This window comes from Barbatula barbatula (assembly GCF_947034865.1).
Source record: "Barbatula barbatula genome assembly, chromosome: 3".
In the NCBI taxonomy this organism is placed as follows: domain Eukaryota; kingdom Metazoa; phylum Chordata; class Actinopteri; order Cypriniformes; family Nemacheilidae; genus Barbatula; species Barbatula barbatula.
In genome coordinates, this window is record NC_136764.1 from 12344187 (window position 1) to 12370225 (window position 26039).

Genomic DNA, 26039 nt, shown 5'->3' on the forward strand with positions numbered 1-26039 from the left:
CCTGGTGTCAACAAAGCAAACGTCATCGCTTCACGGCTGCTCAGGTAGACCCTCCGTAATGCAGTTTTACCTTGGAACAGAACAGGTTGCTTAGCAAACAGAAACTTGGCAAAGGCTTTCATTAGCCCACCTGTTGTTGCTACTGTGATCCTTGCGATGAAAAGGTCCATATTGTTGCGACGTTCTGGAGGGAATGAATAGACTTCATCCCTGATCCTGGCATAGGCTCCTTCCAGGTGTACCCGAGAGTGAGCTGGAACTGGCCCAAGATCCCAATCTCTCTAACCATTTGCTGCCAAAACAAAGATGTGTAAGTAGCGGATAACAACGATGTTGTGATTTGTGCTTGACTTGTGAGTTTGGGGTTATTTCTGTTGCTGTATACATGTATGCCTACATTATGCTAATTACGTACTGTATAATTCCTTGTGCCTATAACTGCCATCTCCTGGAATGCAGAGATTAGCTCTTCTATGTACTGTAGTCTTCTTTTTTCATAAAAAAAAAATATACAGACAAGAATAGACAGTTTCTCTGTTCTTGCCAAAACAAATCTCTCATCATGACTTCTGATAAATCCATTTGGTTGCTAATTAAAATGTTTCACATATCTTGCGACATATAACGATTGAAGAAAATAATGGCCTGTAATTGTTCACTCACCCTTAACTGTCACTATGACCTCTCAGAAAGGTAAGAAAGAAATGAGTCGATCTTTCACCCTACTAGGCAATCGTTAACCGGAAAGAACATGAATAATGGGAAAAATATGCATATGCTGTACAAACATGTGTAATGAAAGCCAGCTAGTAAAGAAAAAGTAGTGCAGTGCGTAACCTCAGTCCCCGATCTTGAGAGGTGCTCTGCATGGCGACAGATGCTAAAGGCTGTGGCTTTTATCGTGCTTGTTGGTTTGAGTCCCATCAGAGTGGATTTGAATAGGATTATTATTGCCATTACCCAGATGCGATTGAGGATTTTGGGGTGAGTGTTGCGGATGGTTCAATATTTCAATTTCTGTAGTCAAATAGATGATGCTTGCTGAGACAGGCACCATTCCTATTGCTTATTCTGTGGGGTGATGGTTTTTGGTGCAGAATATCACGGTTTGTGCTACAAGTGATACCTCAAAGAGGAAAGATGGGAGAGAGATGCATTAGTACTGCATCACACAATAAGTTTCACTTGGTGGAAGATGAACTGGGCAAAATCCCCATAGACACTGTTATTGAAACTTGAAGGTGGGCCAATAAATAATCAACAGCTTAACATTGTGTCAGCAAATTTTGCACAGACAAAACCATTTTCTTCGGGAAATGCTTTGCATTGTCGTATACAATATTAAAATAATATGTGATGCTGGTTAATGAAAGCCTGACTAATCGTTGTGTAGTGAAATGATAGAACAGCTATTAACATTCAGGGTAAAACTATTTTTTTAATCTTATTTTATAATGCTAGAAATAAACAATTGCTCTTTATTTGTTCAAACAAATTACCGTGTTTTCATGATTTAATTATATTCATAATTAAGAGAAAGTCTACACCACTAGTTCCCGCGCAGACTCTATTTCCTTCCTATATTCCAACTCGTCCACATAAAAATGTAAATTATATTGCCACTTGTTTTTGTTTATCAACATGAGCCTGACTATTATACATTCATAACAAATTCAAACTATTCACTGGCAGGCTACATAAAAAGGCACAGTGTGATGTTAATGAGTGCAATGTATTAAGCCTCTTGGGAATCTTTAAGTTATATATTGCTGTATTCATATATGACATAATAATTCCTTGCCTGCCTATTTTAGCAAACGTAAATAATTAAGCAGTCAAGCTTTTAAAAATCCAGCTGCTCAGTCAGTTGGCAGTCTCTCTCTCTCTCTCGCTCTCACTCACTCTCCTTCTCTAAGTCAATGGGAGGGGCACAGAAATCCTCGGGGTGTATAAGAAGTGCCGTTTTCACAACTAGGGATTTTACAAACCAACTCAGGACGAACGAAATGAGCTGCCCCAGAGCCGCTACAAAATGCTGGATGGACACCTACTCCTGGGATGGTTATCATTCACTATAATAGTGCATCTAATCTGCTTGCCTGGACCAAGCACTGCTTACTTTGGGTATGTAGAAGAACAGTTCTCTATATGGGACTTTCATGATGAATCGTTTTTTTTGTGTGAGACAAAGAGTGAGGTGAATGGTTAAATGTGTTTATATCATAAATAAAAAAATCGGCGGATTAATAATATTAAATGTACGCGGAACCTCACGTAACCTGTAGGCGCTACAGTACGCCTCTCTGTAACAACCTGTGGAGTTGCGATCCGGCGCTAATGTGAGTGATGGTCGCACTAGGCTATTAATGATCTTTGGTTAAGTAACTTAGACAAAGGTGCCACCTGCTTTTTCTTTACCTGTTCTTCACTAAAAATGCATAACGTTGAAAAGTAAGCGCATTTAGCGCGAACAGGTGAGCATTGGGTCATTAAAAATACGGAGATGTTGATGTCGGGATATTTGCATATTTTTATAAATAAGAAATGTTACAATTATCTCACGCATAACCGTGTGTTTTGAATGACACACGCCGGCCTTTTATATACAGTACGCTCGTACAGGATTGGGAATAAACATGAGCCGCTCTCAACAGCTGGTTACAATAAATCCGCGAAGATCTCTAACCTGGTTCAGATCGCAGATAATATTTCTTCATCCAGCATAAACACTCGTTTTGGCTTCGCTCGCGCTCTCTGCCTAGGTTAATAAGCGCGTCTTCAAGAATGTGTGTTGAATTTACAGTTTCCCTGACTCCCCCTGTAAACACTCTCATCATTTTAATTGAGGTAATTGTGGACACTAGAGATGTGATACCGCGGGAACGCCTTGGGATTTCATTCCTCAGTGACGCGTTGATATTTTGCCATTTTGCGCCTGTTAACCTTCACCTTAACATTATCATAATAAACAAGTGACAACACATTGTCACTTGTTTCAACAAGCAGACTGAGCTTTGTAAACTTGCAAACGTATAAGTGGCATATATGAGCAAATACATATCATTCTTGGACACAATAAGTGCACGGGTAGACATTAGATATTCCCGTTCATTGATTTAAGGTACAAAACATACTTCATGACACTGTAACATTATTTATTTTGTCTGGTGATAAGCTTTGATTGAAGATTATATCTAGAAAGGTTCTGTAAGGAGAGGATATTGTTAAGGCAAATCAAGGGACAAGGTAGGAGTGGCTCCCTAAGGCCCCATTGAACATTATGAAGCAGTAAACCGGTTTGTTGGGCCTGGGTGCTTGTAGATTAGGGCTTACACTTTTTCTTTTACCCCCCTCTTAGGAAGTCAATAAATTTCAGAAATGCTGGCCTGCATTGTCATGGGTGGGAGAACACGTTTTATGAAGATTTATAGTCTCCGATATTTGATCTCAAAGATCGCTATCAGATGCAATAGCCTCTTAAGAATAGTTTTCCTTTTGTGTCTGGCACATTCAGTGGAAAAAGATCAACTGCAATGTGTGATCATGAGTAAATTTACTGCGTCTAGAGACTGCGCGTAATTAATGTCTTGATAGTTTTTACATTCAATTTGTCATTCTTACGTTACAGCAACTAGCTATTGTTTCAAGTATGCAATGTTTGCCAGTTTCAGCACTCTGTCTTTTCCGACGGAAATTGCTTGTACTTCCATGTTATCGGGTCATGAAATAAACTATAGGAAACTCATTAGTGATATATTTCATTTTGGCATCATGTGTGGTTTTTCTTATCTCTCACAATGAGCGTTCATTTTGTCAAGCTAATCTGAGTTGTCATTTTCCAGATAGCTTGAACATGTCTGTTGATCTTTAGTCAATGAGGTGGTCAGCTCTTTAATTGTGAAGGTGAAGTGCTTGTTCTGGGGGGATAGCGTGTTTCGATGTGGACATGGAAAATATGAGTCACGGTTCATACCTGGTCAGACACAATCACAAATCATACCAACCAGAGACAATATGAAACCGTTGCCCTCTGACATGTTGTCAAACTTGCATGTGCAAATAAATACCTTCCATGAGGCTCATGCCGCATCCTCTGGGTACTGATTTACTTAAAATAGAGGGTCAATGTTGCATACTCAATTTCCCCAGTGTGCTGGAGCATATGTGAAACCTAAACACAGTCTCCGTTTGCCCACGTCTCTGAGGGTTGGGTGGGATTCCTTGCTTAGCTGAGCCTCTGTCATCCTGGCCACAAGAATGCAAGCCCTCATATTTTACCACCCTGTCGCCTCCAGCCCATTGTGGCAGGTGTCCCATGTTCATTTGGTTTAAATCGACATTAGTGCATTTTTCCCAGGAGTGCATTGAAGGTTTACATTTGTTATTAGTAAATATATGGTAATTGAACCAACAACTGAGCTGCAGGATGGGCGGAGAAAAGTGTTGGTGGACCACTGAAATGTTCCGGGGAATAAATGCGGGGGTTGCACGTTTCTTGACTAGGTGTTCGGCTTACCTCAAACAGCCTGAAGGGGAAGAAGGAACATGCTGGGAAAACATGGGGAAAATAAGTCCCGAATATCCACGGAATGAGATTCTTTTGTGCCTGGCTCTGACAAGTTCATGCAGATCTCCTGTGGAGGCCAGCCTGGGGTCAAACCTGGGGATCTGCTCTGCATTACTCCCCTAAGAGTAGACCTGAATTAGAAAATGGAGTAGAGATTTATGAATTTTGTGAGAGATTTTGGTTATTTCCACATAACTTCTCAGTATAACTGTAAATCCTTTCTGCAATGTTTCATTTGTAAGTGAAAAGAAAAATGTTTTGCCGTTTTTGTCTCACACCTTGTTGGCTTCTTTCCTATATGATTTATATTTACAAACATCTGTTAACAAGGGACTGTTGAATTCATCTTTCAGTTAATAAGATTAAAGTGTCAGACATGTTGCCAGTAAATGATGGCTTAGCAGTGTCTCTAACACAAGCAGCTTATATTGTAAAGATAAAGTTCAACAAAACAGGTGTGTCAACCCCTCCTAAAACCGCCATAGTATAGAAACTGTTGGGTAAAACATTGTACATACATATTTGCATTAATGTGTTTAAGCTGTTATAAAAATGAGACCACTTCCCTGGGTTTTTACACAAAATGCAAGTCACTGATCACCTTCCCTGATTTTCATTGCTGCAGTGCCCAATGCCTCCACCAGGGGGTGTAGACACTACTTCAAAATTTTCTGCTGGTCAATCAGACTTTGCTGTTTTATGAAACCTTAGGACAGTGGGAATTTAGTGGCAAAAACAGATCAGAAAGCAGTGTGGTGAAGATAAAAGAGCAGCAGTTTTATTCAAAGGTAGTTGTGGTCTTTGTTTGATCTGGCAGCATTTTTGGCTGCAGATTGCAGGAAAACCCCTGTACAGAAGCAGATTGCTGTTGGGGACGTTCAGATTTAATCTCTGGACTAGACTTATGCTTGGGAATGTTGATGAGAGCTGCTGTCTGAGCTGTGGTGGATCGCCTTTCAGTGTCAGAGAATAGCAGTGTCTACTGAAGATTTCCATCCATTTCAGCATTCCACCCCTTTCGTCAGCGGCTCAGTGCGTCCACACCGCATCATTCTGGACATTAAACTATAAATGCAAGTTAACATTTCATGAAGGACACTAAAGTCATTTGTAAATGGATAACAGTAAACAAAAAATTTGACAGCTTAGCCTTTCTTCTGTAAACACACGTAAAGGATTAGTTGAGCAGTTCATCGTGTACTCACTATAATGTCCATTTAAGCCTATGACTTTCTTCTATAGAGAGATATCCAGCTGGGTGAATTCAATACAATGGCAGCACCTTATGACTACATCCACATAAGTGCTGTGATTAGTTTTGGTAAAAAAGCATCCCATACTGTTGTTTTTTACTGCCATTGTATTGAATCTCTCATCTGGATATTCATTAAATGATCTCCTTTTATGTTCCGCAGAAGAAGGTCGGGTTTTGAATGACGTGATGGTGAGTAAGTTATTTTATTTTTATGTGAAGCTTTAAGATTATGGACATGCCTATGGCTTTACTAAGATTTTAAGTTACCGCTTAAAAAAAACGAGATCTACGGCTCTTCATTTGAACCGGATTGTTTTTCCTCAATGGCTTTCTCGACAAGCTGTAAGAATGATTTCTCCCGCAGGACTCATCCCAACCCCGTCCTGATTATATGGTATTATTGCTCTGGGGAATGTCTTTAAATGTGTTTGGCACACTAGCATCCAGAGGGCTCAATATTCTGGTAGCATGGCTTTAACCACAGTTTGGAGGTATGCCTGGATTTTTTAAGACAAGGCGGCTCTGCTTCTAGAACGACCCAATCAGCTGTGCGTTTCATAGATATGCAGGTCGTTGTTGGGAAAGCCCTGATGGGCAACGCAGATGGAACCAGGCAAACCGGAAAGCCAATATGGAATCTGGATGTTTTTTGGTGGTCAAGGATTGATGAGATGATCTTAATTAGTGGCATTACCATGTTCTGTGCTTTCCGTTTCCCACCACAGGCTGTTTTCCTCTACAAAGGGCTTTGGGTGGACTGTGGTACCAAATTATCAGTGGCTACAGCCAAGATTAGATGACAGAAAAAGCACAAGACGACTGTACCCTGAGCTATGAACCATGCATGTGCATTTATTACATGGACTGGGAGTTGTTCATGTGCGTTGAAGCATAACAAATCTCAAACAGTAGCCCTTATTACAGAAACAGCAAACCTAGCAGGACTTTAATAGAATGCATTCGTTTCAATGCACTTTACATTTTCTCGCATAAGCTTGAACTGCTGCGTGACGATGTTAAAGGTTGTGGACGTTTTAAAGATGTTATTTTAACACACAAATAACTTCACGTCGCGTCTGTTCTGTTGTGTTGTGTAAGCGAGCCTCTATTCGCGTTCAAAATCAATGACAGTACTTCATTACAGAAAATGGCCCGATGCCGCTCATGACCTCAAAAACAGCGGTCAATCCCCGCATACCAGCTCGAGAGCGTGACGCAGAGCTGGACTTCCAAAACATGAATGGATAATGCTCGCCCCACTTTGCTTGAGGTGAAAACCTACAATGAAGTGCACAGTTTAAAGCAAACTCACTCGGAGTACAAGACCGTTGCATCTGATACCACGAAAGCAAGTGCGCGTTTAAATGATAGTGCATTAACGCATTTAGTGCCCATCTGCATCCCTGGGATAAACAGGTACTTTCACTCACTGCACGTGTATGCAAATAGAGTATTTACAAACTCATCATACATGTTGTATATTATTACTGGCCTTTATTTATATGACATATTGTAGCCTGTAAGACAAATAACCAATGTTTTAGAAACAAGGTTCCCTCTCAGGACTTTTGATATGAGTTAATTCCCCCATTTTTAGAAATTAATTGAAGATGTGAGGTCTGGACTGCATACATTAATACACAAGCACACACACAGATCCTGCCGTACTTTGAGAGGTGTCTGTCATCAGTCATGCAGCAAAAAGTTTCTGTAACAAAGATGTGGACCCTTTTGTCTGAAAATCTTGTTATTATTAATGCTTGAAGAATTGAATGTCTCAATGCCTGGTTTTGATTTGGGTGGATTACGTGCATTGATCTACTCACTCACCAGTCTTTAAAACTGAACTGGGTGAGTGCTCAACGGTTGTTGTGAGAAAATAATGTGGCCACCAAACAGCTGCTCTTTTTTTAAACAAACTTTAAGGCACAGCAAAGATTTGACTGTTCTTAGAGGCTGATGTTTGGTCAGTGTGTCATTTTGTGTTTCAGTTAAATACATTTTTAGGTAACTTACCTTGCTTTTATGAAAAATGGAGCAATGTTTTGTTTTCTTGTTAATATCCATTCATTCAGCTTTTGTCCTTTGTAAAGTTTGTGACTGCTTTACTAGCTTTATTTTCCTTTCAAGGACTGAAAAGCACATATGAGATTCAACAAATCGCCTTATAGTGCTGTGAAAGAACATATGAACCTGCAGGAAAATTGTTATTTCCTTCAGCACCAACTGCCTGACGTAGCTGCTTGTCTTTTGAAATTGCGTAAAGGCGCGTTGCCTTTCAATTTATTTTCTTGTGAGTTGCCAAAATTGAGATGAAAACGATCGATGTATCAGCATACCCATAGAATCAGACTCATGGATGCTATGTCATTATGTTGTCATGCTGCTAGCATGCAAACCATAAATGCTATGTTACTGACCCCTGCAATCAAAACGTGTTAGAGAACTTCCATCTTCTCCGGCCCATTTTTATGCCTGTATGGTCAGGACAAACACATCATTAAGGTCTATGTTTGCATGTTTTTCATAAGGGCTTTGACTTGCAGCCTGGAGGAGAGTTGAGCACACGGCTCTCGTACCTGTCACTGGCTGCTGGGGTTCTCAGTGCCATGGTGTGAGGTCGATAGGTAGAGTCATGTGGATTTCCATGGTGCACCCACGCTGTGCCAGTCACACAGTCACCATCCCTGAGCAGCTGACCCACACCGAGCCCTGCGGTTAAACCTCTTATTAACGCTAACCACACACAGACGGTACTGTACGCACCAACCTCTATGAGTGTGTGTCCTCTATGAGAACTACTCGCACTACATAGTTATGCTATTTCTTTCTGAGGTATTATAAAACCGGTCCACGAGCAAAAAGTGACATACAGTGCGAGATGTCTTGTATCTCAGTTGCTTCTTATGATTACAATGAAAATACATTAACACTTGAAGTTTCCTTTTTTCAGGGTTTTTTAGTTAATGTTTAAAATTTTAGCCATATATAACTCATGCAGTTTTGTGTCAACTATATTATTGTGAGCATCAGCCAAGCATCAGTGTTCAGTCTTCAGGGGTGTTGACACTATTGACAATAAATGTAAAGCTTCTAAAAATCATTCGAAATGCAGTACAATAGCAAAGTACTGCTATACTTCTAACATGAACTATAAAACATACTTCCATACAGTTCTCTGGTGCTGAAGCAGTACCGGAATGTTCTTTAACTCTTTCTGATTTTCCATTCCCTAATTGTAACCAATTTCATGTTACTTAATTTCATGTAGCCAAAAGTGACTGTTCTTCTTTTTGTTTCTTTGGGAACGGCAATGGCAGGTCATCTACATCCATCTACATGACTGCACCACAACAGTGTGCGAGCTTATCGAATTAACCTAACATTATTGGTATCGTCCATTGCTGTGGACGCTTAGATAGCTGTATTTAACGTTATAGTTATTGTCTTTGTGTGAAGAAGCCCTTTACTTTTGATTATAGTTATGGTTAATGATTTAGACAAAGCCCACTCTAAATACTACACACAGATTACCTCATTTGAGCCATTTGTGCCATAGAAAATAGGACCAGTATATCATCTGTGGGCCAGTAACATATTGATTTACAAGTTGATTTAAAATGTATTTATGAGTATAACAATACTGTTTCCTTTTAGGACCTAATGGGTGTTGTTCATTAACTGTTTCTCTGGATATTACATGTGGTAACAGCTTTAGTGGACTGGGTACTGCAGACAGACATATGGCTCACCTACTCTGTTAATGATTTTAGGCAGAGTCCCATGTGACCTTGCCAAACAAAATATTAGTGCCAAGTGAATGATCAATACATCTGGCATGAATGACGCTTTTAACTGTGAAATGTTTTTTTTACATTCTGGAATGTCTATCTGTAGCCGATTGATTTTATCTGTCCTGTGTGACTTCAGTTTCTCAGTCCAGGTTTGCCTGGACAGGACGTGAACGGACCAGTCAATTTTCAACGTGATATTTCTCAACCTCCCTGTCACTGAGCCAGTTGACTGATGTTATCCAGAGAACACGTCCCATTAGACAGAGCCACAGTCCATCGTGACTCTATAGGTCACAGCAACTCGTTCACATCCTGTGTGTGTCACTCAACCGTTGCCGTCATGTGATTCTTCCCTTCCGAGCTGTGTAAGAGTTTGTCAATGGCAGACAATCCGTCATCATCTTGCTATTTGGGAGTGCTTTGTTCATTTGAGGCAGACAGACCGTTTGCTGGTGAACTCGCAGATTGTTTTAGAGGTTTGGGCAAAACTGTAGGGGGTTTGCAAAACTGTGTGCAGGGTGGATACTGTCCGTCATTTGCCAGTATTCAGCATATGGAACAATGTTGCATTGCCATGTCATGACAGATTTGAAAAGAATCATTTCTGGGATTTCATTCAATGTCTATTTTTGTTACATTTGTGTCAGGCATGTTTGCGAAAGTTGAATGGATGGAGGTCATGAGTGATTTGGTGGTACTAAAGCTTTCTCAGATGTGTCTAGCTGATCTTAAAGTATTTTAAAGTTGACTTATTTTAACCCATAATCAGTTTTCCATGTGTTTTAGACCTCCAGAGACAGAAAAATGTTGGTTAAACTGATGGTTTTGCAGAATGTTGCCATACAGTAACCAAACAACACTGACCTTCATAGACTTCCTTTGTCTGGACACACAACCACTGATGCCTTTCTCAAAAAATCTTAGTTTGTTTTACACAGATGAAAGAGTTTCAAGTTTTAAATGAAATGAAGGTGAATAAATGATGACAGAATATTTACTATCCATTCTACGGCATATTCTTTGACAGTTTCATTGTTGTAGTTTTACTGAAGTGAAGGCATTAGGAGATACTTGTGGGAACTTTTGGGTGACCAAAGACTTTGAGTTTCACAAATTTTATAACTGCAGCACATAAAGTAGATAAATGCTCTCCTAAATGGCCCAAAAATAAATTACAATTTACGTTTGGCATTTTGCTATATAGACACATAAAGTGGTCACCGCTCTCTTGACCTAATAAGTTACGCTCACACAATTACCCGTTTAATAGTGGCTCCTTCACAACCACTGTCAATTCGCAAACTCGTAAACAAATAAATACATCCAGCAAGTCTTAACTCTATAAGCTGTAATCACTAACCTGCCATTCTAACCGCACCCGACCCACAGGTAAACATTAGCTCGTGATTATTATGAAGGGCGCCATTAGGATTATTTGGCGATGGAGGCGGAAATATGTAAAACAGCCTGCCAGTGATGCTTAGCTGGGTTTACCGCTCCTGCATTGCAGCTGGGCCAGGACCGCCAAACCTTAGAGGGGACTCCTGAAGTTCATCCAGATCCATGGAAGAAGAAGTGTTCTTTCGGAAACAGGTTTTTTCTGCTCTAATGGAGGTGTTCCCCCCAAGGAGTTCTGCCCCTTGAAGGGAATGTTTTAAACTGAGCAGTTAGAGGAGCGGTATGCTCGGGTCAGGGTCAGAGCAGCCCGTATGTTAGGCTGACACTGTGCAGGCCTTGAACGTTCAAGATTAGCTTGCTATCTTTAACAATATCTTTAACATACGTGGGTCAAATTCATTCTGGTGTGCGAAATGTCAGTGAAGCATCTTGGAACTATCATTGTTAAATCCGTGTTGCTGATACATCTGCTGCGAATTGACTTCGATTGCCATGTTTTTGTCCAGAGAATTGAAGAGGTGCATTCCAAGCCAAGACAGAAACACGAATAGGCTCCTCAATGGTTTTTGTTTGGCCGGCGCGAGTAACTCACACGTTCCCCCACATCTGTCTTTGTTTTGGGTTACTTCGGTAGACAGCTGGGGGTTTTTGTCTGAGAAAAGGCTTTGTTTGGGGTCAACAGCTGGGGGGAATGATTGGCATGCGTTTGGAGTAATTGCCCTGTTGGGGACCCTGACCTGCCAGCCGACAGACCACACAACCAGCAAGCCCAAATGTATTGGATGCGACATCACTTAGTCTGGGTTCAGAAGTGTTAACCGCGTTCGATACTTTAGCTCAGCACGTGTATGTGTCGCTTACAGAGAATTGCTTGTTTTTGTGATGTGACCGGAGCAGTGATGTACAGTATTGTGTGCCATTGTTTAGCCTTTACAAAAGCCTCACAAAAATAAATAAATATTTAACAATGAACAATTTATGTAGGTATAGATTATATATTTAAAAGGAAAAAACCCATTTGATGATATTCAATATATATCACTTTTTATTTTAGATCTTCATTTATCTGTATGTTTTTGCTTTAAAATGTCTAATTTAATCCATCTATTCATATACTGTAAATTCACAGCGTTGTTTCTACAGTAAACAAACAAACTGCTGTACGGACGGGAAGGGAGAGGAGCCACTAAATGTCATACACTGGACCTTTCAGTCACTTATTACAAGAAATAATCAACGTTATGGCCAAGAAAAGACGATAAATTCATCATGATGTTGCTTTCATCTATATCGCCTACAAAATCATTGTGAATGTATAGCGTGCAACCCCTAACTTTAAGTGTCTAGTGCTGTAGATGATGTTGTGTAAAAGTGGGAGTATTGGAGTGTGATTCGTGATCCTGTATCTCTTCACATCTGCTTTCTATAATCTCTCTCCCAAACTGAGAGCAACATCAGGTTTAAATGTTATCCTCTGACCTTTCCTCTTCTACAGGATCATTATTTTTCCAAGTGATCTCTCCTCTTCTGACTTCATATTGTTCACGAGCCAAACAATTTCAGTTCTTGAATGCAACACTTGCCGTCACGGTGCATGTAAAAAATCGTTTGACAGAAAGGTCATGACCTTGAGCCTGTGAATGTGACACATTTGTCACAAGTTCATCATCAAAAAGAAGTACATTTATGTGTTTTTGGCTTTCATATTCAGTCTAGTGTGGTTGCTCATCTATAACATCATATGCTCTAATGACATTTCAAAAGTAATTAGCAATTTACCATGAGGCCAAAACTAAGCTACCCATATAAGCTGCAGGCAGGGACAGACAACAGACTTTTGAATAAACAACAACTATAAGGAACCTGGCGGGAACCTCCAGAGTGTGTAATGGACCATTTTAGTTCAGCCCTCACCACGGAAAATGCATATGATGGTAATGTCACGGGTAATATGAAGTGCTGACAGTAATAAAAAAGGGGCAAACAAGCACCAGAGCGCAGAGTTAGAGCGCTGTATAAAGACTCTTGTGAGGATACTTGCAAAGAAAGTGTGATGGAAAACGTGGTAGGAACCACACAACCCAACAGATTACACAACAATACTGTAAAAATCTCCTGCTGCATGTGAACACCTGAAACAAAAACTGTGAATGATGCCGGACTGGTAGAATAACAAATATATACAGATAAAACGTGTTTTTGTTCTTTGTTTGCTCATGAGGTGAAATGCACTGCTTGACAGTTTCTCATTTATCAAAGACTATAGACTTTGTTATTTTGGAAAAACCCGAGCACAGTTTGAGATGTTGTTGAGATCTTTTAAGGTGGGATTTGTGGGATTTGCCAGGGTCTTCTGGTCAGAAATGAGATTTGTGACTGTTCACAAAGAGCAAGGCTTGTCCTTGTCTTCCCATAAAAACCAGACAATTAAAATAGTTTTGATTCTATAAATGGTTATATTGTTATAGTATAATAGATATTATACTGTATGATAGTTATACTGTATGCGTCCAGGATGAAAGAGTAGGAAAACCAGAATTGTTTATATATCAGGTTAATTGGCAATTTAAGTCTAGAGGACACTGTATGACATCCTTAAGTATATCTAAGTCTGTAGGACACTGTATGACATCCTAATACTTACTTTTAAATGAAATCTGTCTTTGACATGTATGACCCTGGACCACAAAACCAGTGATAAGGGTAAATTTATTAAATTAAGATTTATCATATGAAAGCTAAACAAATAAGCTTTCCATTGATGTATGTGTTGTTTTGATTGATCAATATTTAGCCGAGGTACAACTATTTGAAAACCGGGAATCTGAGGGTGCAAAAAAATGAAAATATTGTGAAATTCACCTTTAAAGTTGTCCATCAGAGGCGCTATAGCAGGCCGTCGCTAAGAAGAAATACGTTTTTTTAATGCTCTCTGCTGGCTTACCGCTGTAATGACATTGCGGAGAGGAGATGAACCCGAAAGCTGAAATTCTAAGCTTTACATAGATACCAAACTTGAGTGGGTGGTTCCTAAAGAGCAGGCAGCAGTGAGCGAAGATTGTAGCTGTGCTTCTGGCCATTTTTGTTTGTTGATTTTGCTAAATCTACTCACAAAGTCACAAGAATAACGTTTTGACACATTTGCGGTAGGAAATTTAGAAAATATCTTCATGGAACATGATCTTTACCTAATATCCTAATGATTTGGGTATAAAAGAAAAATCAATAATTTTGACCCACACAGTGTATTGTTGGTTATTGCTACAAATATGGCTACCTATGGCTGGTTTTGTGTTGCAGGGTCATATAGTTTGTTCAGTTATATATATATATATATATATATAGTGTTTATTTATCTAAAATCCACCTGTAATCCTTACCTTGGCATTGTCGAATCGAGTTTTGCAGAACAAGGTTAACTCTCTGGACACAACCTTACTTTCCTGCAGTGTTCAGTTCCAACACCAATCAATCAATGTTGTGTTGGAACTCAACTGCGAGCAAAGGTATATCACCGATAGCGGTATTGAGCACTGCTGATTTGAAAGAACATGAGAGCCTTCCTATTGTTGTCATACTAAAAATGTACTGCCAGCTCATCTTTCAGTGCCTCAGCTCTTAGATATACTTCACCTATTCTGATGACAAGTCCCTAATGCAACCCCTGAGCACAAGTAATGTTGAGTGAAATCAGCTTTGACAGCAATGATGGACTTTAGGGATTTGACTTAATGGTTTAATGTGTAATTTTTTGGAGGATCTATAGACAGAAATGCAATATAATATGCATATCGCTCTTCAGAGGTGTATAAAGACCTTACAGAATAAAGCGTTATGTTAGAATGAGCTATTTCTATCTACATACAGTACAGTAGCCCTAAACGGACAAATTGCTCTACTAAGCACGTTTTGTTAATACGTTATCTCCTTTGGCAAAGAAGTGACAACCTGACGACATGTTTGTACTGTCTCAGTTGATGTAGTGCTTCAAAGGGAGGGGGCAGTGAGCCGTTGGTTGCAATTCGCAAGCTCATCGCTAGATGAAACTAAATTTCATACACTGGACTTTTAATACATTTTGTTTAACTTCATTGTATTGCTGATCAATGATGAAACATTAACAACTGATCAAAATCCAATAAAACTTAACAGGATAATGTTATAATCTGTTGGTTTGTGCACTTTTGGGCAGTTTATCTTTATAGTTCTCATGTTTGGTGTGAAAGTGCCTTTACTATGCCCAATCCATCAGTTCACATTTTGGAATAAAATCTAATTATTTCCTATCCAGTTCATTTCTGATGAATAAAACATCCCATTGTAAATTTTCCCATTCTGGAAATACATCATATGAAGATGCAAAATGGCTTTACAAATGTAATCGCGTTCAACAGTGCACAAGTAAACCTGGGCTGGGTCAATGTAGTGATGTTTATAAAACAGACAAGATAGCAGGGATTTTTTTCTTTTTGTGAAAAAAGGTGTTTCCAGATAAAGAAACGTGACTGGAAGACTTATTGCTTGTCTCCATTGATGTATACACTCTTAAGTGATAGGGTTGTCTGTCAAATCTATACAGTTTGGGAAAAAGGGCTCACATAAGCTCACACATGCCGTGGTGACTTCACCTCTCAAAAGCCAGAATTTCTGACTGCTCTCCATTCTCACACATTCAGGCTTGGCCTCGAGCACTCTGGGTAAAAGGCTAAAATACTGGGCTGTAAGCCATCACCAGTAGCCCAGGGATTAGTGGAGCTCAATGTCTCTGGCAGCTCTCCAATTCCATAGTAGCTTTTGTGTAGCAGATAGAAGCGCGTCTCAAAGTCTTCTCAGAGGCATGGCATGAAATTTCTTTTGTTTCTGTGAGACCTGTGTGTTTGTCTTTGGTGCCTCAAGTTTTTACAGCCCAACATGTCTCTGGTCTGGATGTTATAGGCTGATAATGATTCTTGAGGGTTTTAGGGATCGAGGAGTGAATGCTGTTTATTTTTTGCTAAGGGTTTGGAAGCGAGAAACAAGACAACTTGGCAAAATGTTTTGTTCAGAAACATACTTAATTCTTTGTTAGTTAATTGAACATAGTAGAATAAGACAGTTTACAGTAATATTTGCTCCTAGTGGATTGTTTAGGGTAAAATTTGTGCTAGGGTTGCACGAATGCCGTTTTGACACACTTTGGAATGCGGTGATTGCAATTTGCATTTTAATGTGCAGGTGTGTACAATGCATTTCATTCCTTTCTTCTAGGAGGTGTAGAGTGTTCAGGATATACAGTTGAAAAATATCTTGTTAACTTTGTGTCTCTGTTGTTGTGTTGTTTTTATGTTTAGGTCAATTCCAGAATGTGACTTGTGGTTGCATGACGTTTCAATCATGTATTTAATCTACGGTTGTTTAAGCAAAATTCCTTATTAACTGAATTTGTGTTGTTAAACACGGCTGTGTTGCAGAGGATTAAACTCTCAAAATAAAATAAGCTCTAGACATGGGCGTTGTAAAGACGTTCCTACAAGTCTTTGCTTGCCTAGTTTCTGTTTCACAGTTTGTCAATAGATGTCAAATTACTGCAGCAAACAGATTCTTTACACATAGCATCGGCTTACAAAGATTTTGCTTTTGTTCTTTTAAACATGCTGACTAGTCGCATGAACTCATGCCTTGTGGGGGCTCCCCGGGGAAATGTCTCGCAGACATTCACAGCCACCTGTTTAAATCTATGTTATGTCTTCAGAATTCCCATTTAGAACATGGAATGAAACTTGCTGACGGTATTTTTAGCCATTTGCGTCATCCGGTTTTATTTAGTCAAGAAAGTGTCGGAACACTCGTTAGCTTCACTCAGGTTTTATTTTCACTCAGCGCTGTATCCATAAGCAGAATTGTGATTTCAGGGCGAATTATCCCTTTAAATCTGTTATGTGATCTGTCTTCACGTTTGCAGAGAAATATGAGAAATATGAGAGAAGTAAGAAATACAAATGGAGTGTTGTAGTCACAGACTCTTTTTCGATAAAGGCATTGCAATGCTAAATATGGAGACATTCAGTGAGGAATGAATCAAGATCTCTTAGAAATATCCATATCATTGCTGTCCTTCCGAATCCTCGGATGTCCAAATTTGCTGATTTTCAGGAAATGCAAAAACCCTGTACGTTTTAAAAGATTAGAATCTTTGTTGTCGAAGTTGACAAACACTTTTAAATACTTTTTTGCTGGTAAAATATTTGCAGAACCCAATGACAAACATATAGGGTGATTAATAACAATGATTTATGGCAAAAAAATCTTGAAATATGGAGAACCGTGTCAGTAGAACAGCAACGATATAGAAGGATACTTTTTAATACTTATATTAAATATATTAATAATTATTTTTAAACAGTCTTTACCAATAGAGATTAAGGATTTTCAACATTATTATAATAAAAGCTGTATTTTCATGACCATATTATGATATTATGACTTGAAAAGCACAAAACTATTATATACTACCTAATAATTTATATACAGCCAAACGAATGTGATTTTCATTTGTTAAGGTAAGAAATATTCCTCTGAGTCACATTAGGTCATATTTGTGGTCTGTGCACCCTTCCCACTCCAAGACTGAAATCTTAGAATCACCCCTGGTTGTATCCATAACTTGTAAAATAAATTGGAAGTAAAATACAGATGTAGGTAGAATGGAAAGATAAACTTCACTGAGGAATTGTGCATTCCTTTTGCCATTTCCAGAGAACCCCAGACTGTGGTACATTTTGAGAAAGGTCTTTCTGCGTGCCAAGATATCACAGGATCACAGTGTAGCCACACGCGTGTCTAATGTCGTAATTGGATTATGCACGTATGGCCTCTTGACAACAAATTATTCAAACAACCAGAACCCTTTGGTTTTTCAGGAGATGACGAAGAATGACAGCGTTTAGGCATGTGCCTCTGAAGTAACAATTAACTTTAGCAATTAAAATGTTTAAGTTATATTGGGTGACTTGTCCGGTGGAATGTGACCACATAAGTGTGCTGTGTTAGTAAGCTACAATGACCGTTCCTTCTGACCTGTTGGGAACCTTGGGGTCATTCTAAAGAACTGATTCACTCGAAGAATTCATTAGCAGGAATAAAACCCGAACCTTCTCCTTTTCCAGAAATCCCCTATTTTGTCAAGCAGATCTCACAGGGAGAACTGAGGCAAAGCACAAGTGGACCCCTTTATGTTTTTGCACGAGCAACTGAATAAACATCAGATTTTCATGTGTCATGATTTCCTTATGAGGTGGCTCTTTTTCAACCTCTGGATATATTGCATGAACGTTTGGAAATGTAGCAGCGTGACAAGATTCAACATCCAGTGCCAAATACTCTCGGTATGGTAAAATTATATTACAGTGATCAGTGCAGAATACTTCTGGAAACCTCTAGAGCTGTCATTAATGTCGACATCTGCTGCTCTGTTGATATATGTTGTCTGGGAAACCCCGAGGTTGTAGTTAATAATATCCAGCACCTATATTCGAAGACAAAAGTGGCAGATTTAAAGGCACAAACTTTGCTGTAATAACACACGCGGTGTAGGATCTGTGAGTTTGTGAGTTTTATAAATCCATTTATTCCTTTGCCTCTCATTGGACGTGTAAAAGGAACCCAGAAATTACCCATAATGAGCTACTACCCTGCCAATCCTGTCAATTGGTGTGACCAATATGGTCATTAGCTGACAGTCCCGTCCTCTGTACATGCTATGAATGTAACACTCGTCCCTCCTCATCACAACCCACAGAATGCTGGTTAGATGTACGCCAGCTATGTGGCAGACCCAGGCAGTGTGTTTTGTGTTTGCAGGCTCTAAAATAAACGGACAAAAGAGTAACTGGTTTGTCATATGCTGCCTTCCAATCCCAGCAAAAGTATGTGAAAAGTTGGGCAGCAGATTCTTGCGAAGGGGTCATACGAACATTAACTTTTGCACTAGACCTCTGTGTTCCAGGATGCGTTTGGGAACATTAACCTCATAACCATTCATTAAAGCAATTTAATATTTTGAAGAAAGCATTTGTGCCTGAAGCACCGCCATTCGTTTTACTTTCTGCGTTCATACTGTGAAATGTCATCTGAGGTGCGGTGTGCTTTCATTTATTCAATTATGTGATTTCAAAGCAGGAAATCGAAAGCAGCTCTTGTTTGTCGGGACTGTGAAGGTTTCACATGATATTTACACACACCTACTGTATATTGAATATACAGGGCCTCACAAGTGCACAAAAGCCTTATCAATTCCTAATACTGTTATCAGTATTAAAACCAACTTATTTTTGAAGAGTTAGTTGTGATATGAAATCCCACCCAATCAGTTTTGTATATAGCTGTCTGAACAGGTGCCACTTTAAACATTTCAAGCTCCTGGTCAACCGAAGTGAGGTTTTAGGGAATACAACATGAAGCACAATGAATTTCGTTACCCATTTCATTTTTTTGCTGTGTACATTTTATCAGATCACAGATGGTTGAATTTTTGTAATAAACAACACAGTCTTGAAATCAAGATTTCGTTCCTTTTCAGCATTGTGTCAACTTGTATTGATAGCAAGACGAAAATGCTGCAAAACCAGCACCTCGCCTAAAAGCTTAAAGTGCTGGAATGGATATGCTTCTAGACCTGCAACGGATTGTCTTTTTTAAATATTCTCAGTAACAATGATTGCATTTGTGTCCTTGTTCTTTCTTGTAGGCTGACAGGTGATGAACCCCTGTCCATTCTGCCCCTGAACTCACAACCAGACGAGAGGACGGGCAAGGCGCACTACAAGCTCTGTGACCGACTCAAGCTAGAGAAAAAGCAACGCAGAATGTGCAGACGGGACCCCGGTGTGGCCGAGACTCTGATTGAAGCAATCAGTATGAGTGCATTAGAGTGCCAGTACCAGTTTCGCTTTGAGAGGTGGAACTGTACTTTAGAGGGCCGTTATAGGAGTCACATTTTAAAGAGGGGTAAGTAGTGTGCATGATGCCCTTATATAATGTAAAGGTGATGTGATTAGTTTCTATTGTTTAATCAGTCTCACATGTCTCAGCTTGGGTCTTTGCTTATTGGTGCTATCACAATGTTTAATGATGTTTCAGCATTGGTTGAGCAATGTTTGAGCATCATGGCCAGATAATATCAGAAACATTGGCACCAACCAATAGCAATAGTTTTAACCAGTGTCTGGTGACACTATTTGCACAGAAATTACATACATCACCTTTAATGTAAAAAAAACCCTGTCCCATAGGTATATTGAAATAATCACATTATTGTGGCGCAACTGAAGTTGAGTTTTGGTGTCTGGTTTTTAGTTGGCCAAACATCTTAAAACTCCCTTAAAGTCCCCTTGAACCGCAAGCTGCGATTCATATTTACTTCCGCATTCTTTCTGACGCAGAATGTGAATCAGAATGTCAGAGTGAAAAAGAATCTCGAATGAGTAAAATAGTGGCTGTGGCATGTTTCATTCAATGAAAATAGATTACCGTAGATGTATAAAAACAGCTGTTGCATTTTTAAATGGAACTGAAAGCAGACTGACAGTTGAAGGAGAGGAGTTAATGGAAGCTCCGCCCAAGCCGTCTAACTGTCGTCATCTGAGGTGGATAGCCACTAGATCGTGAAGTGCATTTTCAGATTTTCACTGAACATTATGAGAGCACATGAAATTTAAAAAGAGAATGACACACACTGATAAGCTATTTACAATAAATGCTGGAATATTTCATGAAAAAATAGGAATTGTAATTTTTTATGATACTGTATGTAAATCTGTGATTAATTAATGTAATAGCAGTACTGTTTGTCAATGTAGAATGGATCATTCCGCACTGTTCCTAAGGGGAAGTGCTCAAGCAGTATACTCCTGCACTTGTTACTTCTTAAATCTAGCACAAATCTTTGTTTCTCAAAATCTGGCATCTGACTGACTTTAAATTTAGAAACTTAAATTTCTCACCGTATCTAAGTTTTATGATTACTGAATACAAAAATGTTTAAAAACACAATTTACAGTCTCTGTACTAAATTTAAACTAATGAGTATATGTACTACTCACAACTTGGTGTTCCTTCATCTGAGGGAGTTGAAAACCTCTCTTTGCACCCAGAGGCAAATACAAGGAGGGTTCAGTGTTGTTACTGGAGTTCCTGTAGGCGAAATTCAATCCTTAAAATCAAACAAAACATCACTGGATTTCAAGTGAGGAATGTTGGTTTCATGGTAATGTCCATGTTTCTCACAGGCTTTAAGGAGACAGCGTTCCTCTTCGCCATCTCCTCAGCTGGCCTTACCCATGCAATGGCTAAAGCCTGCAGCGCTGGCCGGATGGAGCGCTGCACCTGTGACGAGGCTCCAGATCTGGAGAACCGCAAAGCCTGGCAGTGGGGTGGCTGTGGAGACAACCTCAAGTACAGCAACAAATTTGTCAAAGACTTCCTGGGTAAGAGGTCCAACAAGGATCTCCGTGCCCGGATAGATATGCACAACAGCAATGTAGGAATGAAGGTAGGTTGCTATCATAATGTTTTGGGGGGTCATAATGCTTTGTTTAGCCAGAATGTGCTGAATTTCGAGGGCTACGTTTCTTTTTTTTCTTTCTTACTTTTTTTTTCTTTCTTTCATTCTTTCTTTCTTTCCCTGCTCTGTTTTGCAGCGGTGGACAAACAACCAGCTCCATAAATTTCCTTTAGGTCTCTTAAATAGTCTGCAAAAGACAGTTTCAATCACTTAAATTGGCTTTTTAATTCGGTAATTTATGATTAGTGCCCATTAATCAATGTTTGGTTTCCCTTTCAGGCTAAAGAGCAGCAGATTTGTCCCAAACGCAAGCCGTTCATTGTTTTTGCAAAAAGAACGAGGCGAGTTAACGTTGAGGCCCTTGTAAGAGTAAAAACAAAAAGAAAGAAGAGAAAAAAGACCCATAACAGAGCCAAAGTAAACTACAGGTCTGGCACCAACGGATCTGTCTCATATTGTTCATTTTAGTTTTAGTATGCATATAAATTACATCCCAGCATAGACTTGTCTGTTGTGCTCTGTCCATCTGAAGTAGTCGTCCTTGGGTCATTTTGCCTGTGATAAGAGATTTACAGTGCTGTGTTATAAATTTTTGTCCATCTGCACATGTAAGGAGGTGTACAGGCTTTGGGGTCAAATCCCATATGGAGAACAAACTTGGAATGTGCTAGCCTCGGCATCCCTTGTGCTTTAAAGCTGACGTTTCGCATTTTCCTCTGCTTCCAATGTGGTGGATTTGCAGTTTCTTTTGAACAAATCCACCACTTATTCAACAGAAACTGTCCAGACAGCTACTTCTGTATGTTTATCATAAAGTTCACTTTCCTGAGAGAAATCCTGAGAAGGTCCAATATTATAGATGGTAATGCTCTTTAACAGCTGTAATTTGTATGACCCACAATGCATTTAAAATGAATTCTTTATCTTTTCATTGTGTCCTATCCAATGTATCAGAAACGCGAACAACATGATTTCCATTCATTGGCTTCCTTACAAATGCCTGCTCCTTTTTGGCAAATGCGCACGCGATCAGCGTAGACTCACATTATGACCAAACCGCAGCTTACTTGCGAGGGAGTTCAAAATAGCATTTACAAGTACCTGTCATTGTTACTGATTGGAATTATTTACATAAACATTTGTCTGTAATTATTACTTCATGTCTGACAACAGAAACATTAAATATATGAATATAAACAGTTGTAATAATACAGTAAGTTCAGAGAGTAAACACGAGTACAGCATGATGACGCAGTTCTCTCACCTCACGTTAAGTCGAGCTGACACTACGGGACTGTGAGACTACTTGAAATGCTATGGCGCCTTACACTACACAACAAGGTTTCTTGTCATCCTTCATCTTCTTGTTATAGCAGCACGCACACTAATCAACACAACACAGAAAAGGTGCACTAACAACAAGACTTTTGTCAAGGATCAACAGTGAAAACACCTCCCACATCTTGAACTATTCGGTTTGAATCTTGTTCAGCAAAATTAACTAATCTTTTTTCAAGTCATTTCATTCATCTGAGCAGAGTTAAATCAATGTTGCATGTTAATATCCAAATTACACCATAATTATTAATATTATAACATGCATTTGACTGATGATCCGGGAGTCATGTAACGTTAAAGACTGGCGGCAGGTTTGCCTGCGGAGCTATTTGACGAAAGAAAGAAAGGGCTCGGACCCAACGACTCGAGAGACAAACTAATCATTTCTCTTTCCGGTATAAAAGAACGAATGGACTCATACCCGATGACTTATCATTTCTCTTTCCGGTATAAAAGAATTAAAGGATCTTTTTATCATTATTGTTTATGGTACAATGTTGCAAATGCACGGTCAACACAAAATAAACAAATCACTCTCTGAGACACTTGTTACTCCTGAGTCATGTTAAAGATTCGAATCGTTCATGCATGACCCATCACTATCTTGAATACTTCTAGTTTGATGGTGGCAATGGTGCGTGAAATACTGAAGCGTTTTTTATATTCCATTATACAGATTAGTTGCTTTATGATAGTTTAAAATAGCTTTGTGTATGTTATACTAGCCGTTAAACACACTCTGTAATGTTAATGAATACATGCCATCAGTTTTTAATTCCTCCACGCAATAATTTGATGCAAAACGTCTGCAATGTGATTGGCTGGATTAGTTCCGCAGTGTATCACACAACGAGATCACTTGGTGATAATATTAAACAGGTTTGAAAATATCGTGGTGTCTGGGATAGCTCGAGACAGGTCTGGATCATGTTGTACACCTTAACCTTTAGCGACCGAAATGAACACAGAATTGGTCCCGATCTGAAGGTTTTGTCACGTATCTTAGAAATCTGTCCGGGAGAGCAAAATCCAGCCAAAAATCACGTAGTGTGAGCTTGCCATTAGTTCTCCCCCCATCCATTTACTGCCTTGTCTTCTTGACATGCTGCCTCACACATGAGCAGATCTTTATTACCGTTACTCTGCACTCGAGTGGGACAGCGCAGTATCTTTGGCTCAAGAGCAAGTTAGAATAAGGCAATTTTCCCTACTATGGTAGTCAATAGTGGCCTATAACGTTTTGGTTACAAGCCTCCTTCCAAATGTCTTTCTCTGTGTTCATCAGAACAAAGAAATGCATACAGATTTGTAGGGTGGGTAAATGAAGACAGAATTTTCATATTTGGGTGAACTGTTGTAAACCCATCAAAAGACAGAAACCTCTACTTTACGTCTTAAATCAACTTTAAGTTGCCATGGCCATCATAATATCTTTCTCCAGCTCTTCCAAAATTGTACACAGAAAATTGAAATATTTCAAAGCGGGGCTTTTTTTTGACAAGCGTGTTTGATGAAACCATAATTATGGCTATTAGTTAAGAATGAGGATAATACCCTACCCATCAATGGCCTCTATTATGTAGTTATTCCCTCTTTGGTCGAGGAGGGTAACGCAATCAAAATATAAGGGCGCATCAAACTTATGGCCTCAATGTGCTTTTGAAGTACTTGTTTGGTAAATAACTTTTAACGGACCTTCACTATACGAGATTCAACATAAGGGTTTAGTAAACACGGCACTCGCTGTGTCTTTGATCTGGCACAGCTGAGCTCTATGCTGTGTCTGTTGGGATAATTGAAGACATGATTGTTGACATTTGGTAAAATTCTCGAGTGTAAGGCCTTTGATGCGTTGTGTCTCACCGCTCTTAACGTTTGCCCCGCCCAGGTGATCAAGGCAGGAGTGGAGACCACCTGCAAATGTCACGGAGTGTCAGGCTCGTGCACGGTGCAGACCTGCTGGAGGCAGCTGGCGCCCTTCCATGAGATCGGCAAGCAACTCAAGCAACGCTACGAGACTTCCGTCAAAGTGGCCAGCTCCACCAACGACGCCACCGGGGAGGCAGAAATCTCACAGAGCCGATCACAGGGGCAGCAGCCCCTACCTGGCCCGCGGCCGGACCCCATTCCCCGGACCACCGATCTCCTTCACATTGAGGACTCGCCAAGCTTTTGCAGGCCCAGCAAGTATTCAGCGGGCACGTCGGCACGCAAGTGCTACAAGGATAAGAACTGCGAGGCCATCTGCTGTGGCAGGGGCCACAACACTCAGAGCAGAGTGGTGACAAGACCGTGCCAGTGCCAAGTACGCTGGTGCTGCTACGTCGAATGCAAACAGTGCACTCAAAGAGAAGAGGTTTATACCTGTAAAGGGTAAAAAAAAGCATGACAACCGTGCAGAATATCTCTGACCTGTCCTGAACTCTGTCCTGAGACCAATCAAGAGAGATGAGCGAGAGCCAGGAGAAAGGAAAATGGGAGAAGTGACAAGCTTGGATTGAGGGATTCAGTCCTGGTTTGTTTGGAGAAAGATCTCAAATGAATAAAGCTAGTTAAATAAGATGAAAGCACTTTTTTGAGAGCTGTTGAAAGGCGTTTTTTAACGCATTTGGAGTAGTGTGAAGGCTGTAGAATATACGTAGCCGGAGGGAAGTCCACAGCTTTGAGAGACACCTTGGAACTAGACGAAACACTTTACTCTGAGTAACTCTAAGCCTGCCAAGATATCAATCAGGGGTGAAATCCAGTCGTGGGCAGACAATTGTTTGTCCAACGGTTTGACAGTCTCTGAATAATAATTTGAAAAGGTTTCAAGCCGTGTGTGTAAGAGTATGAGTTATTTCCAACAGAATTCATCTGGAGATTCGAGCGATGGTGTCAGATTTATTCTACATGCACATGTATTCAACACCCACACAAAAGTGTGTGTATGCATATGTACATAGACAAAATTGCATTATAATTCTTTTATATACGCCACTTATCTGACTATGTTAAATAACCACTAACCACACGAATGTTTTATTGTTTGTGTGCTCGCGTCGACTTTGCGTTTTACTTCTCTTCGACAAGGCCCTTCGGAAAGCAATACTTTTGATTTGGGTCTTTCTGTGGATATAATTTATGGAACATTTTAAGGACTATTCC

At 39.7% G+C, this 26039-nt stretch overlaps 1 protein-coding gene across 1 annotated transcript; it reads left to right on the forward strand.

Annotated features, from left to right (window-relative positions):
* Positions 1-1919: 1919 nt before the first annotated feature.
* On the forward strand, positions 1920-25269 carry wnt9a (wingless-type MMTV integration site family, member 9A; the record flags this gene model as incomplete). Its single annotated transcript, XM_079451636.1, is given in 6 exon segments — positions 1920-1943; positions 1946-1972; positions 1976-2124; positions 19740-19999; positions 21280-21542; positions 24781-25269. Coding segments are annotated over 6 exon segments (1212 nt in total).
* Positions 25270-26039: the final 770 nt, after the last annotated feature.